Source organism: Haliotis cracherodii, unplaced genomic scaffold, assembly GCF_022045235.1.
Source record: "Haliotis cracherodii isolate W230 unplaced genomic scaffold, xgHalCrac1.p SCAF_5, whole genome shotgun sequence".
Classification (NCBI taxonomy): Eukaryota; Metazoa; Mollusca; class Gastropoda; order Lepetellida; family Haliotidae; genus Haliotis; species Haliotis cracherodii.
The window spans coordinates 36,034,949-36,052,466 of record NW_027266308.1 but is presented as its reverse complement, the minus strand read 5'-3'; the positions used below and the strand labels follow the sequence as shown (position 1 = coordinate 36,052,466).

Sequence of the window (17,518 nt, the reverse complement as noted above, 5' to 3'; positions counted from 1 at the left end):
GATAGGCTACAAAGACAGGACTATTTACTTGGTATTGAGACTGGAACCCTTTATGCGTTTTTCATACACTAGAGTGTATTTATGATATCACCTACACAATACACAATGGCTGGTTTCATGTAAAAACTGGAATCCCCATAATTCTAATGGCGGACTGAAAAGCCATATCAAAGCATTGTGACTGGATATTGCAAGATTTAGGGATCATCAAATGTGTGTATGGGCTAATGGATTCTTGTAGATAAGACTTTAGAGAGACATCATACACAACAGTATTGCCTTGGTCAGTGAATGTAGACATGGGGAGAATTTAGAATTAGACATCCAAATCAATTTTGGTTTTCCATTTTTTGCTTGTGGAATTGTTTTTGTTATTTTTTTGCTTTTTGCTCTTTTAATAATAATAATAATAATAATAATAATAATAATAATAATAATAATAATAATAACAATTTTCAATGTAGTGTGGAATTGTTTTGTTGTTAGGTTTGTATATGAAACTTATTAAAGTGGTATTGTGAGTATGTATTCCTGATTGTTTGTTACAGTTGACAAGTTTAATATGTTTTTGTTTTATCTGCGCATGAACGCTTCTTTTGGTCTGATGTTTGCTGTTGTTTTTAGTGGGGTTGCCACCAGAATTTGACTTGATTTATTGACTGTTGAATACAATGTTCTCAAATATTTCATTGTGATTCAGTTGCTATTTTCAAAACTTGCATCACTGATTTGAAATATATTTGTCTATTATTTAAACAAAAATTAATTAATGGTGTAAATCATACTCCTTCTCAATTAATATTTATTTTTTCACTGTTTTCTCAAGCACCAAAAACAATATTTCTCAGAATTTCTTATAAAATGTTAAGTTTAATTACAAGTTATATCCATTCAAAGTGTGTGTTTGTGTTGTAGATTTGTGTCAGTCATTGACTGACTGGTCTGTGTGAATGAACGAGCGTGGTGCTGGAAAGCTCAGTGTATTTCTCCCTCATTGTGTATACACTTGACTAGCACAATATTTAGCCAACAAACATAGTGGAACAACTTCACCTTATCAATGAAACTGACAGCCTTAAAACACAACCAACACTACACCTCTTTAAAGTGTTTATCTAGAGAGAGATAGACCTGTCGCTAATGGCATATCTTAATCATAATATTTATGAAATCAGAGTAGGACATTTTGATATTGTCTGTGTCTATATTTCTAACAGCAATCAGTACTGGTAGGTAAATGAATTAAGTTGTTTCTTGTCAGTTAAAGCTTACAGTATCAACATGTTATAGTTTTGTCTGCATTTTTTAGCAAAGGAAGTTATGATTATATTCGTCAGCTCACATCAGATGCATCATTTGTTATGTGTGTGGGTGTGTGTGTGGGTGGGGTGGGGTGGGGGGGGGGGTGGGGGGTGAAGGTAGGGGGAGCCAAAAAATACGCCCACAAATATGACTGATGCAGAAGGATGGGTTTGACAAGAGATACACAGTTTAGGGGATTAGCCTGTAAACAATTAATTCTGTTAAAATCAAAATTACATTTATATTTTTGCAACAACAAAATGCATAATAATTGTGAAGACTTCATGATAAACATTACTTTGGAATCTTTGGTGGAGGAAATCAGGAAAGTGGAGAGCAATCAGGTTGGTTCAGACAATCATTAGTGAACAAGTCCCTCTTTCATTATTCTGTAACTAATTGGTAGTTATTCATAAACACATTCTTATGATAAAGTTGGAATCATACAGCACTGCTTTTAGAAGCAATTTCTTACAATTTTGGAAACTGTTTTGTGGCTTTTTTTATGTTAACTGCTGTCATTTAGGTAGCTGTCGCCAAGTTTGAAATCAGCTCTTGCGAAAGCGCTTGTGAAAGCTCCAACATCCTCATATTCTTTATCATTATTTAGGTTCCATATTTCATTTATTTCTACACTGATGGCAAGATTTTATGTTTGTCGTCCAGAATTAAGACAAGGTTGTGGCACCAACAGAGATTTAATGAATAATGTTTGCATTTTATATATAAAATCTTCCTATGAAAGTAAATCTCAATATCATGTAAAGCATGTATCTATGACATTACATGATCTTCTTCCCTATAGTTTTATTCAGTTACGAGTTGTCTGGTAAACATAACCTATGAAGGAAGTTGTGTATGACATAGGATACTTCAAGCATGATTATCTATGCAAATTATCCCTGTGTTCCTAGTCGCTATCACATTTCATATTGATTCGGACATCATATAATATCCTTCCCTGTCTTCAACCACAGAAAGTGTTCATTTCACCTAGAAAGGTCAACGTTAGGACTGATTCACCTGACATTGTTGTAGAGCAAGTTGATCAAGCACCCAAAGTGCAGGCGATAAGTTCAATTGAATGTAGATCACAGAAGACCAGAAACCACAGCAGAAAGGTGTAGCATCGAAATGTAAGCAAGGAAAATGGATATTTAATGGCCTCCCTATTTGTTTTCCTGTTGTGTTTGGGCTCGGCCTCCTTATGACTTAATTATCAGTATCGCTTGTGTATTGACTGTTCATCCAACACAAGATGGCTACAATTAGTCAGGTCACAGCACTGATGGCTCGTCAATTTCGCTGCAGCGGTGGTATACTTCATGCAAAGTGACCACGTCATTGTCCATTTATGTGACAGAGAAAAGGTGTAATCTGTAGTGCTCCGGCCTTTGTTTTCCTGTTTGGAAGGTAAACAATATGACGGTGACTATAGACGTATCATGGATCGGTTATTACATGTATTGATCAGGCACAATTGACAGTTGATTAGCCCGATATCTCTTTCCTCCATGTGTTACTGTCACTCTCGAAACCAGGGTCAAGAGGATGTTGCTGCTCCGTGCCGCGCCCTGTTGTGATGGCAACGGCATGTCCCGAGCCGCAACAGAAATGCCGAAAATCGATCCCATTCCACCTATCCCACAACGCACTGACAAAAGCTCGCAGGTATAATCGCCCCAATCCGTAGGTGATGTCAACAAAGTACGAAAAGAAGCCCGCGAGCAGCTAAATCCCATGACTAAAGATCCAAAATCTTCATGAATTTTTCAAATATTTCAGGAAAGCACTCTTGAAGGTCTCTTCTCTTTGATTCACTGTGGCATCTTTGGGTTACATATTGTTCAAACTTTACATTTACTGGGAAGACTTTCTGTCATACATTGAATAATTACCTCCAAACTTTAAAAGAAAACTGAGATTGAGGACAAATTTGGAATAAAGTCTCAAGACTACTTCGATTACAGATAGTCGTCTGTGAGCAATGATTATTGGAGGTTTTGTTTTAAATATCAATGAATGGAAAATACAGACTTTTGTGCTTACCCTGCGAATATTACATAATAATCATATTTTCTGTTATTTGGATAGAAAGGAAAATTATGAACATCCCTTTGTAGGAACTGAAATGGTTCAGATGCTATTTCCCAAACCTTTTTTGTTACCTTTTGCACTTTTTCATTGGTTAGATATAATAGCCAGTGTACCAACCCTCTTGCAGGTGTTAGTATTTAACAGCTCAAGTTTACATAGGGACGTGTATTTCCATTAATTAATAGAAAAATATTCTATACACATTTTATTAATGAATGCTGATGCAAATTTTAAAGGGTCTTCCATCAAAATAAGGATAGAGTGCATCTTTCTTCCCTGTGTTTTGATAAAAAGTTTCAGAGTAAAAACACATCAATGTAATCTCCTCCACTCTGCTTTGACCTGCCTAAACAACCAAATAAAAATCTATTTCCTTGGAGATATCAATCTGACATCAAATTCTAAACATTTCGGAAAGAATGCAAAACTCACCATCATCCAAGCTGACAGTTACTTGGCTCGGAGGCCATGGTAGATTAGAGTGTTTAGTAAAAACCTGTGTAATAATCCCAGGATTAGAGCTTTATCCATAGGCCGACACAGAAGTGAATTGGGGCTTTGCTAATCCCTACATGAACAGCTTTGCGTCTAATCTCTCGTCAAAGTTGGAGGTCGCTTTGTCATCATTTCCAACATGGATTTGTTGTTTTTGAGCGAATTTTGATTGCTGGTTGCTGGTTTTCATGAATCGTCTAAATCTGTGGCAAGTTTGGTCAGTGGTGTAGATGATCACCCAGAACATGTTTCACGTCCGTGTCATATGTCAAATAGCCAAATTACACTCATGTAAATAGGCATTTTTCATTTTTTTATGTAATAAAAGGTTCTTTGTTGTTTCAATAAAGAATTGTGGATCAGTGAGTTAAATTATTGTATCTGTGTAAATATTTTCAAAATATGATAAAATTATTGCAGAATTTTTGCAATGCTTTCAATTTTTGAGTGCTATTTGTATATCATATTTTTCCTTTATTTTGTTCAAATAATGAAGAAAATTCCTTGTTATGATGAAATCTTGGATTTTGTACTTTATTGCATGTTTAATACATTTTATTTAAGAAGTGACAGTAAAGTAGGAAAGTATTGATGTGTTTATACATCAAAGGAAATATGCTCACTTTTCTGACATAAAAGGCTTATGTTAACGAAACCATTATAGACAGATTAGGCTTCGATAATTGTGGATGCTAAAATGTGAAGGACCAAATCCTCTCAGTCAATACATAAATTTTGCTTTTAGACCCTATTTAGAGTAAAGTCCCTTGAATCAGGTAAAATTTATTCCTTTTAAATGAAAGTCTTTTTAAAAAACTTTCCCGCTGTCAAACATCATTAAGATTCAGAAGGGAAATTCTTGTATTTTAAAAAACATAAACTTCTATCAAAAAATCTTTCCCTGGTGGAAGATTTTAGGTAGGAAAACAAGCCGTTTTCACTCATTAGCTGCCAACACAAGGACTACAGGCTAATGAATGGGAGATGGATGTGTAAGGGCTTTGTTCCTAAGTTCTACAATTTCATCTTGGTCTCATCTGAGTGCGGGAGTGTATTAATATGTTCCTGAATCAGGAAGCGGGTATCAAGTCATTCTATCATTAGCATGCCCAGACATGAAAAATAAACACTACGAATATGGTGAAACGGGCGCAGAGAATCTCCGGCAATTCTCATGACAGCACGCCACATTGATTCTTCTTCATGTCCCTGCACGGCCTCTGTTGCCAATGTTTGCTTTTGTGCAAAATTCAAAGCCATTTTCTTCCCATCAGTTTCGTTTGAAATTCACCGGCTGCAGCAATGTTGCCGATTTTCATCGTCCAACTCGTCCTCTACGTACAGTTTCATTTTCATCCAATTTAGACGCGTGCTGTAGAGGCGAGCTATCTCCTCACTTACAAATTTGGACCAATTAGTGGTGTGATGACACGAGCTATCATCCACCTGGGCTTTGTACACATGTAAATTAGCTGCCATTCCCACCTGAAGGGGCTCGTTAATCCACCTTGTCAGTTTCCCCAACCTTCCTTGTTTTCCTGGCTAGGCACCAGGGATGGTGTTTCACATGAAAGGTCATGAACTGGATGCTTAAAGCAATGTTCTGCGATAAAATATGTATTACAGCACACAATGAAAAGGTGTAAATTAATTTAAATTTCAAATCTGAAGGAGCATTGTGTGTTAATTTTGGGTAAACAAAGCTGTTTGCTGATCTCCATTCTTCGTGTTGGTTTTGAGCCAATTACTGATTCCATTCAAACTCATGGTTTAAGTTTAATTTTTTTATTAGCAGTCTGTAAAGATAATTTGCAATCTGAATAAATTTGGGTTACTAATGAGGTATTGTATATATCAGTAGTATCATTAGACATAGAGATTTAGGTGTAATATGGTGTACATTTATTGCTTAATGGATAGGAATAAGCAAGTGCACATGTTGTGTGATTTCCATGTGATAGATTTCCTTGTGGTGTCATTGAGGTTTTGTGTAGGTAGTGCAAGCCTTGAATAGTTATTTTCTTCAATAGGCCATGAGTATTTGAGAGACAATATGTTGGAAATGATCAGCCAATTTTCAACTATTTTTTGTCTGAAGAAAGACAAGTTCTATGCTTGATAAAGGTGTTAAGATCTACACCGAAACGTCGCACTAATTGTAATAAAGAAGTTGTTCATCCATAGAACTTGTCTTACTTCATCACACCAACTTCTAAATGCCACTTAAAGATGTTATTTTTTGTCTGCAAACCTACAGTTGAAGATGGAAGTGAGTGGACAGTAGCTGTTGCTCTATAGTTATATATGCTGCAGTAGAACTGGTACGCCAGCTGAAAAGGCCACATTGGCTAATCATGTACTGTGTCATACTAATGTTCTTCATATGTTTCATTCATATTTGTATGGAAGTTTTTAAAGGTAATTGGGTGATATTGGTTTATTTTACATAAATATGCAGCTTCTCTAAGGCAGTACAAGCCAAGGGTTTTTACAGTATACTGTAACTGACCATACTGGCTGTGATGCATGCTATGCTGGTAGGTGAGACTTGTCATCTTTAGAAGCTATTCCATAAACAAAGAGAATGAACTGAGGCACAAAAAACTTTTTATTTTATTTTGAATCAATCCAGATAGATTGAGAACTCTTGAATATTCAGTCAGAAAATAGTGTTTTTAGTTCAGTTTTATTCCTTTTTACATGCTATTCAAATGTGTATTGTTTTGTGTTGATACAAGATCTTACAGTATTGTACCCCAGTTGAGGCCCAATATGTTCCAGTGCTCTGAACATTGGGTTATTCATCAGACCACTACCAATTATTACTGTCAGGTCCCCGTGGAGATTTCAGGTTAGAATTGGTCCCCAGCTACATGTGCTGGTCAAAGGAGGAGTCTTAATGGATCAAGTGGTCAGAAAGTGATTTGGTGGATTGCGTGTGCTCATACCACAATGGAGTGGATCATTGCTCACAATATCAATCACAGGATTGTGTGGTACAGACTCGATTATTGAAGATCCGGGATAGAATAGGTCTTCAGCAACCCATGCCTGCTGAAAAAAGGTGCCTATGCTTGTCATAAGAGGAGCTTACGGGATCGGGTGGTCAGGCTTCTGACTTGGCTTCTTGACCACTGTCATATATATGAAATATTGCTGAGCGTGGATTTAAACAACAAACACATATTAGTGTCAGATGCCATGATGTGTTGCAGCATAAGCAGCCCCTTTTTTTGTCCCCCCGACATATAATGACAGGGGGATATAGTCATCAGTATGTCCGTCTGTCCACCCGTCTGTAATCATTGTTTGTCCGGATCATATTTCCTAAACCGTACAACCTAGCTTCACAAAACTTGGTACACTTACCAGTCAGGCTCAGTAGTAGTGCCTTTTGCCTTTTAGAGATTTTTAGAATTTTATATTTTTGTCGTTTCCATGGAAATATGATGAACTTAGGAAATTTGAGGGAAGTGCACTTGTCCGGACCATATCTCCCAAACCATTCAACTTAGCTTCTCAAAAGGTTTTACACCTATCAAGCAGGTTATGTAGTGGTGCGTTTGCTATTAACAGATTTTTTCTTTTTTTTTCTTTTTTCAATTTAAATTGAAAATTGATGAACTTAGGGTAATGTCCTCGTCTGGAGCATATCTTCTAAGCCATGCGACAGAGATTCACCAAACTTTATGCACATATCAATCATGTTCACTAGTAGTGCAGTTTGTTATTTATAGATTTTAATCTTTTTGATTTGTAGCCCCTGACATATAATTCTAAGTGTACTATTTACCAATATCATATACTATATATGATGTGAGCTACATAACCTAGTACATTCTCTTTATGCCTTTGTGTCATGAAGCTACTACAGAGCTATTCATATGCGAATCTGCGAAGTTATTGTTATTAGAAGTTCATGAGATCATCAGAAAATGAGCTACATGAACCAATATTTAATAACCTTCTTTATATTTCTGGTTTTGGCATCAAGGAAAAATATTTCCTTGCCAATCTAAATACATTTGAAGGTACACACAGTTTACCGACATGCCACGTCGGGGTGATATGTCATCTTTGTATGACTCTTGTCTGTTTTTCGTAGTTTGTTGTAATATGGAAATATTGGTATTACTGGCAACTGTACATAGAAGATGAGCTTGAGATATAAACTAACTGTCAGAAATAATTTTGTCCATGTTCTATGTGCCGGGGATTTCACACTTGTGTGTTTGATACATATCTTACAGCCATTCAGATCAGTATTTGTAGTAGTATCTGAAGAGTTATTATGTGCCAGGATATGACATGCTCACTGTATACACACTGTAGTTTTCATACCCATGCACACCCCATATACTACACTTTGCCTTTAGAAACAGTAGGTACATCTATTTGTCTGAAGTCTGTGAGATGGAGTGGAATATTGTAGTGCTGTTTGTGTTGTTTCCAGGTCCTGCAGCAGGAGAGGGATGCCGCCTTGAGGAAGGTGAAACACCTGGAGGAGAGCATGCAGCACACACAGCTTGCCTACAGGTGGGCAGTACACAGGTGGCAGCCACGCTCCCATCTACAGCACCATCCTCGCAATCAATGTCCCATGCAGGAATTCCAGGATAGGTCCCTAAGACTCTGTGATTGGCTTTCCATTGGGTTTCTAATAGAGTATAGGTCCTTATCTGAGGGTTCTGGGGAGTATGTGCCCCTAGTGCTTCTGGAGTTCAGGGTAGTATGTGTCATTAGTACTGCAGGAGTTCAGGGGAGTATAGGTCCCTTGTACTGCAGGAGTTCAGGGGAATATAGGTCCTTAGTACTGCAGGAGTTCAAGGGAATATAGGTCCCTAGTACTGCAGGAGTTCAGGTGAATAGAGGTCCCTAGTATTGCAGGAGTTCAGGGGAGTATGTGCCCCTAGTATTGTAGGTCCCTAGCACTCCATGTACATTTCTCTGTTGGAATTTATAGGGAGTAAAGATCCCCAAAACTCCATGCTTGTAGTAAGAGGCAACTACTGAGAGTTGGGTGGTTACAATATATGTCACGGCTGAGCTTGTATCAATGTGCTCCAATAATGTGGATCCTGTCAGCCACTGGTTTTTCTGGTATAGACCTGACTCTTTACAAGCCAGTGTCATATAACTGAAATATTGTTCAGTCCATCTAATTCCTTACCACTGCTCCCAGTCTTGTAGCTATGTGTTGTCATTTCAATTTTTTAGGCATACAGATAACTGGAAAAAACAGGAATTTGATAAAACTTAAAGAAAAGCCCTTTTTCACTTTAGGAATAATAAATCAGTCTAAGTCAGCCCTCAGCTGTGTGTGTAGCGACTATTGCTATTTTTCTTGTATGGACATTTTGAAAGTTGTCAGGCTGTGTTGAAATCGCAATGTAAACCCATCAAGGAGTGAAGCATGGTCAATATAGGAATTTCTTTATTCAGAGCTTCCCTGTAAGTAATGAAGATCCCAAACCATTCCATTTCATGTTTAAACATCCAGCACTGAAATTGTCCTTAGGTCCATCTAACATCAAAGATATCAGCAAAAGTCATCCAAAGCCAGCATTTGGAGAGAATTTAATTCTTTTCATGTAAGGGCTGTGATACATCCAGGAGGAAATACATCATCAGCATGATGGCGATCATGCCAAATCCTTTTTCTGATATTCACATTAAGTCATTGGACACTTTTTAGTGTGATGCTGTTGATATGAATATTATAATATAGTCTGATCTTGAAACTGAATGTGGTGATTTTTTGGGGGAAAGTGGTGCTGGCTTTGCTTCATCTTTGTTCATCCTTGTATTGTTTAGTGACTGATAATTTATTCAAGGGGGTTCAGTGGGGTGGGGGGGGAGGTGAGAGTGGTCTCAGGACTGTGTTATACGTTTTACTTCTTCAGAAACAACAAATTGTTACAATGAAGAGCTTACCAAGAAGTTCTTGAAGTTCTAGACTGGAGAAGTCTCCTTGTATTCTAATTAGATGTTAGTGATGTCTCACATAACCTTTATGAACAACAGGCAACAACAAAAGTATGATTTGAAACAATGTTCCAATAGAAAGTTATAAAGTAGATTTTGTTTCGACTCTTTTGTGCATTTGGAATACACCAGGGCTAGGCAAAGAACATATATAATTTTCTTATCTTATATTTTAGAAATTGGGACAAGTTCCTGTCTAATCCTAGTTCTAGGGGACAGACCTGAATGTGAACAAACGCTATACATTTCGTACACTAAACCAAAACCCATTCACAGTCAGGAACCAAAAGAACAAGATCCTCTTCTCCCCAGGGAACTCCGTCCATTTGGAGGTGTCATAATATCTTGAGGACAGGTTGCCGTGAAAGGGTTTGCTGTTGTATATCACCAGCAGTTCATATTTCGGTGGGCCGAGTGGCGAAGCTTGTGTTTAGTGTTGATGTTGTCATCATCCACCATGTTGCCACAATACACCAGTGTTCCATCTCCTGAGATAGGGTTAGTGGAGGACATTGACTTAGGGTTGAGTTCCCAAGCTGGATGTGGACAGGACTGGTGGATAGCGTAGCTGATTCTATATTCAATGGCTTCGACAGCATGATCATATTGTGATTGGTTAGATGGACTGGGGCCTGAGTGATCTTTCCCAGATGAGTCGCCCATACATGATCAACTAAATTGAATGAACAAATCTAAGTGATGGTAGATCTTGAGTGATTGTCATAGATTCCATCAACTAGAACATTGGGACATATCCTTTGTTAGATTTAGGTACAAATGCATCAGCACATAAACTATTTCTTGAGTGGATGTTTCTTCCATAGATTTAACAAACTTGGCCATGTGGAAGATTTGCGCTGCAATGCCACACAAAACTTTAAAACATGTGGTAAATCTAATTCCCAATCGTGTACAGGGGCTTAGATCTTTTGGCTTCATTAACTCCCTGTCTATAGAGCACATTGTTCCCTATTTTGACTTAGACCATGTATTACTGTGGTTTGTTTCAGGGAACAGTTGACTTGCCTTTGCATGTGTTTGTGATGATGCAACCGATAAAGCAGGACACCTGGTGTTTCGTAGTGATTCATAAACACATGCTTGTGATATAGTGGGAATCCTATAATGGACTCTGATTTCTAGCAGAGATTTCTTATGATTAGTGAAATGGTTTGAGCCCACCTGCCCAGCAATATTTGGAGACTATTTCACAGACTGGTCACAGGCACTTAACTGCTTTCAAAGGGTAATGGTTAAAGTCACTTTGCTGAAATTCTGTTTCTTTTTGATAATGTCTGCTTGCTGTTCCGCTGGTTTATTTCAGAATATGGTTTGAAATTTTCAGCTCATTTAGTTCCAAGTAGGGTGTCCAAATGCAACATTTGTATTTCCGGTACATTTGTCAAGAACCATGAAGATTCTGATACAGAATAGGTCTTTCGCAACCCATACTTGACATAAGAGGCTCACTGACTTGGTTGATGCATGTCATCATATCCCAATTGTGTAGATCGATGCTCATGATATCAAACACTGAATTGTCTGGTCCAGACTCGATTATTTACGGACTGCTGTCATATGGCTGGAATATTGTTTAGTGTGGCGTTAAACAAGAAACAAACGAACACAACTTTTGTCAAACTGATGTGTATTTGTGTCACAATACAATAAATCATTGCAATAATTATACAATACTTGTCTTTTTTTTCTAGTCTTCAGAAATCTTTGTCACCTGAAGTGATCCACAATACCTTAGATGCTCAGAAACAGAAGGACAAATCAAGGTCCTCCCCAATGGAGGGACAAGAGAAGGAGAGAATATGGCCTCCTGATGGTCCTCTCAAGGACATGTCCGACCTTCGACACATGAACAATCAGTGGAGACAGGAGAACAACCAGCTTCTCAGTCAGCTGCAACATGTAAAGATGGAGCGGGATGACCTGAAGATGCATCTGAAGACGACCATGGACAACAACAAGCGGTAAGTGAGTCTGTAGAAATGGCAACCTAGCTTAGAAATGAAGTCATTTGCTTGCTTGTCACTTAGCTACAGGAACTGTAAGTCATGGATTATGGCTTTTATCTGCATATTTTGTCCTTTGTGTTAAAAGTGTACTTAGGATTATTAATATTTATCATACAAAACTGGCTTCCACAGGGGATATTGTTTGTTTGACATTGTTGATATCCCCTAGGATATTCTGCTACAGTGTATTGCATCACAAAGCTTTGCAGACCATTGTGATGTCATTGGTTACCATGACGCCAGAATCAAATGACATCACTTTTCTTTGCCACGGAAGCTGGTTAGCTGTACTTTTTACACTCAATTCATTGGTTATTACTGTTTGCAAACTGAGTGGATATCAAACATATCAACACTCATCTATAAAAGTTTAAAACCTTTCGGCAAGCCTCGGGAGCTTAAAGCTTTCAGAGCCTTTTAAAGATATAGATTCTCTAAAGCTCTGTCATTAGGAAAGAAGGATAGTCAAAAAAAAGAGGAGGGGAAATGTTAAACATCTAGACTCAATGTATCGTTACAGTGACGACCACAAGTATTTATGAAGTGAGTTGATGTAGCAACTTTCAAGGTGAAGGTCATCATATAGTTGGCTTGAGAATGTATGCTACGACTGTCCAAACCCAGGAAATAGATCTCCCTCTCTCTAGTTGTTTGAATATGACAACGTTTCAAAGTGTGGCAAATCATGCAGGTTGTATATTGATGAAATAAGCTCGTTATCACCAAGAGGTCCGCAAATTGCACTGCCACACTGTAGATGCCCATGAAGGTAACAGTAGATGGATGATCTGAAATATTCATATTGTTAAAACCTTTGCTACAAGAGATCAAAACAGGCCATGGAATGAGCTATGATACTTATCATGAACCTGTCAAATCTGCACTCACTCACTCACCCATGACACTGATGGATCTGGACTGTAATATTTGTATGCAGTTCTTATCAGTCCACGTGAGCATCTTAAGGTGTGAGGGGGCATGTGTTGGCCTGTGCTCAAAGGTGCTACTATGTGCAGTTGCGTCCCTTAGTCATGCCAGGATCCATTTATCATTGGACAAGCCAGATTTGACCTATCCTTGGTTTGTCAGCAACATATCTGTGCTTAAAATAAGGTTATTATTTTATTCTTGACTCATGAATGTGTTCATATCATCCTCATTATTGAGGTAAAAAAAATAGTAGAGTATTGGAAAGTGTCATTGACTACAAATATCTTCCTCCCGTGAAGATCCTGGAAGATCCAAACAATGCAAGGCAACTGATGGGATCTGATGGTCAGGCTCTCTGAATTGGTTGATGCATCTCATGGTATCCCAATTGCATAGATCGATGCTCGTGATGTCAATAACTGGATTGTCCTGACTCAATTATTTACAGATTACGTCGTCAGCTGGAATATTGCTGAGTGCGGCATTAACAAACTTACAGTATACCATCAGAGCATACCAAGTTGTGAAATGGCATCGAAATATTCCAATTTTGTTTGGGGACACACTTATCACAACATTTAAATAACAGGATTTAGTTTATATTCAGGGTACTCATGAATTATGCATTACATGCCATTGTTAGGAAGACAAAGCAGTATTTGGGAGTATGGCTCAATCAAGGTTAGAGTCATCTCCCTTTGTCTGTAACTCTCTTATTATCAAACTCAGGCTTGTATTTATTGTTGAAATCCACCAGCCATATGTTACATAATCTCCCCCAATATTTTTCCTCTCCACCCCTTACAGTGCAGTGAGTAGAACAGCTTTTGGATGCTGTTTTCCTATAGGGATTGTGTTACTAGTTTCATGCCGCTATGCCTAACTACCAGGTGTCGCTGTATTGATTAACAGCATATGGCTTATAAACAACAGCCTAACCTGTCACATACAACCTTATTTCATTGTCCCTATCATAAATCAACTTGTTCTCTTCTCTCATGGTCAATGAATTTAATTTCAATTTTTCCGCCGTTATTTAATCACGCCCTGTGGTATTTTTTTAAATGTGCCATATAAAAGAATCATACAAAGTTTATGATCACGTGAACATTTTCGCTCCTGATAGGTTGGTGGTCAGTCTTTTGGTTGTTTCCATCATGAACTTTTATCCTATGTGATTCCATGTTAGAAATGGTCCCCTGCAACCTCTGCTGTCATAAGAGGTGACCAAATGGAGTAGGTGGTCAGGCTTGGTGACTGGTTCATTGCTTGTCATCCTAGTATAACGTAGCGGAACGTTATCACATTATCAATCACTGGATTGTCTGGACTAGACTTGATTTTATTACAAGCTGGGTGATGGGGTAGCCTAGTGGTTAAGGCGTTAGCTTGTCACACTGAAGACCCGGGTTCTATACCCGACATGGGTACAATATGTGAAGCCCATGTCTGGTGTTCCCCACCATGATATAATAACTAGAATATTGCTAAAAGTGGCGTAAAACCATACGCACTCACTCACTATTTACAAGTCACTGTCATACAGCTGGTATATTGTGGTGTGCAGCATTAAACATCAAATACACATACATGTGCTTTCACAACTTTGATGTTGGTTTTAAAAAATGATACTTTTACCCATTACTCAGCTATGTTTAGGTGCCCATCTTATGTGAAAATGTCCTGTTGTGTTTTTGATTGGGTTAGTTTTAATGGTTTGTTCTTGAGGGGTATTAGGATAACTTTAAGTTAAGGGTATAGCGAGGGCATGTATCAGTACAAAACCATGCAATAAAAGACTATTAGGACATGTTAATTGGTGTTATAAAGAACAGTAAAATCCTGTGATATGTACAAGAGTGCTCAAATTTGATAAGATATGTTTTGCTTGAATCTTAAGTATTTTAATTTTTGATGGAAATGTTGGCATGTGTCATATATATATGGCTCACCCTAACCCTACACCCCATCACCACAGCTCATCATGCCACGATAGCTCGTAACACCTCCATCCCACACCACCACCACCCATATCTCAACACATCTCCATCCCCCACCACCCATAGCTCACCACTCCCCCCACCACCACCCCACCACCCACCACCACCACCCACCACCACCCATATCTCAACACACCTCCATCCCCCACCACCCATAGCTCACCACTCCCCCACCACTACCCCACCCTCCCACCACCACCCATATCTCAACACATCTCCATCCCCCACCACCCATAGCTCACCACTTCCCCACCACCACCCCACCACCCACCACCACCCATATCTCAACACACCTCCATCCCCCACCACCCATAGCTCACCACTCCCCCACCCCCCACCACCCATAGCTCACCACTCCCCCACCACCACCCCACCACCCACCACCACCCATTTTTCAACACACCTCCATCCCCCACCACCTATAGCTCACCACCACCTATAACTCTTTATTCAAAGAAGAATATGGGCACATCACCTGACAATGTTGATACTTATATATTGTTTTCATTTTTTTCAGACTTGAAAGACAAGTGATTGTGCTTCAACGTAAACTGACTGAGAGTTATGATTCCAAATAAATCCAAGTCATACAGTCTTCCATATATACATTGGAAAATATTCATACTTCATATTTGTTTATATGTTTATATGTTGTTCAAAGTAACTATTTTCTTATTTGGATCACAGTTGTAATATTTATACCAAAATGTCTACCAAAACAGGTCCTTCATAAAGAATCTACTTTACGCTGCATTTACAGTATACATTCCTGCCAGAATATGTACTGTCTGAGGAGAATCTCTATTTGTATAAACACTTTACCTTCGAAATGTCCATGTATTATATATTCCTAGTTATGAATCTGTCGTTGCCAAGGTATATTGTCTCTTTATGTCTTCCTGTTGAAACTTTACTGATGAGATTTTTTCAATTAACTCATTATAGAAATTATTTTATATATTTTGAAATTTCTATGAAATGTATCCTTCCAAATACGTCTATATGAAAGGGGTCATGTGAAATGTTGATCAAATGTAACTCTCTTGTGTTACGTCACATTTGACAAACAAGAAAGTAAGTAATATTCCACACAAATGCTGCTTTTATGACACTTTACACTTTGATTGTTTTGGTCATGTAAAACTATAAGTAATAATGAATATCATTATGACACTGATTTGGAACTTTACATACCAAAGACAAACTTAGCCCAAATGTTAACTGTAAAAGTTTTAGTGCATGTGTTATTTCAGTCAATTTGCCATTAGCTGCAAGTTTATATTATCTTGTTCTATGTTGTACTGTGACTGGCTAGGGGTCAACTAATATTCAGGTGCTGTCTCTTAGACTTTGAGCTTGAGAATATTGAGCATGCACCCAGAGTATATTTATCACAGCTATATACAATAGAGTGTTTATAAATCTTCCTTGAAAAGCTTTCTGCCCATCAAAGTAGCATTCCCTGGTTAATTAAGTTGTTCCAGGATTTATAACTTCATTGACCTCTTTCTATTCCTTTGGTGAGGTTTGTGCTCCACGGGTAGGAAACATGGGACAATCATAGTCTATTTTGTGGCAATGGTGGGATCATCAAATTTATGGCATGTTAGTGATTAGTTAAAAAATAGTCAATTGGCTTTCTGTACATGTCGGCAATTTATTGCTTTGCTCATTTGCAATTTGTGTTGGTGAAATGCATGCATTGAGAGCAGGTTTGGAGAGGGTTACATTATCAGAAGGTATTTTTTTGAGCTTCTGAAAATGATTTACATTAAGTCCTGATGTCAAAGGTGAAACAGGCAAAGGTTGATTTTGTGTGTGTCTGTAACAACATGTACACCTACATCAGACTTGCCACACATATACCTATACAAATACATCAGACTTGCCACACATACACCTATACACCTACATCAGACTTGCCACACATATACCTATACATATACATCAGACTTGCCACACATACACCTATACACATACATCAGACTTGCCACACATACACCTATACATATACATCAGACTTGCCACACATACACCTATACATATACATCAGACTTGCCACACATACACCTATACACATACATCAGACTTGCCACACATACACCTATACATATACATCAGACTTGCCACACATACACCTATACACATACATCAGACTTGCCACCCATACACCTATACACATACATCAGACTTGCCACACATACACCTATACACATACATCAGACTTGCCACACATACACCTATACACATACATCAGACTTGCCACACATACACCTATACACATACATCAGACTTGCCACACATACACCTATACACATACATCAGACTTGCTACACATACACCTATACATATACATCAGACTTGCCACACATACACCTATACACATACATCAGACTTGCTACACATACACCTATACACATACATCAGACTTGCTACACATACACTTATACATATACATCAGACTTGCCACACATACACCTATACACATACATCAGACTTGCCACACATACACCTATACACATACATCAGACTTGCCACACATACACCTATACACATACATCAGACTTGCCACACATATACCTATACATATACATCAGACTTGCCACACACACACACCGACACCTACATGTACACACACCTCTTTGCCCATCGACACACAGACACACTCACACACCACATACC

The 17,518-nt window shown here is 38.2% G+C and overlaps 1 protein-coding gene across 1 annotated transcript in view; it reads left to right on the top strand.

Annotated features, from left to right (window-relative positions):
- Positions 1–17,024, top strand: part of LOC139442684 (uncharacterized) — a 72,326-nt gene extending 55,302 nt beyond the window's left edge. Inside the window, exons 10-12 of the mRNA XM_071223559.1 lie at positions 8,348–8,430; positions 11,592–11,861; positions 15,354–17,024. Of these exons, the coding sequence (XP_071079660.1) occupies positions 8,348–8,430; positions 11,592–11,861; positions 15,354–15,414 (414 nt within the window). The 3' untranslated portion in view covers positions 15,415–17,024. The remainder of the gene's footprint in view (positions 1–8,347; positions 8,431–11,591; positions 11,862–15,353) is intronic.
- The last annotated feature ends 494 nt before the right edge of the window (positions 17,025–17,518 follow it).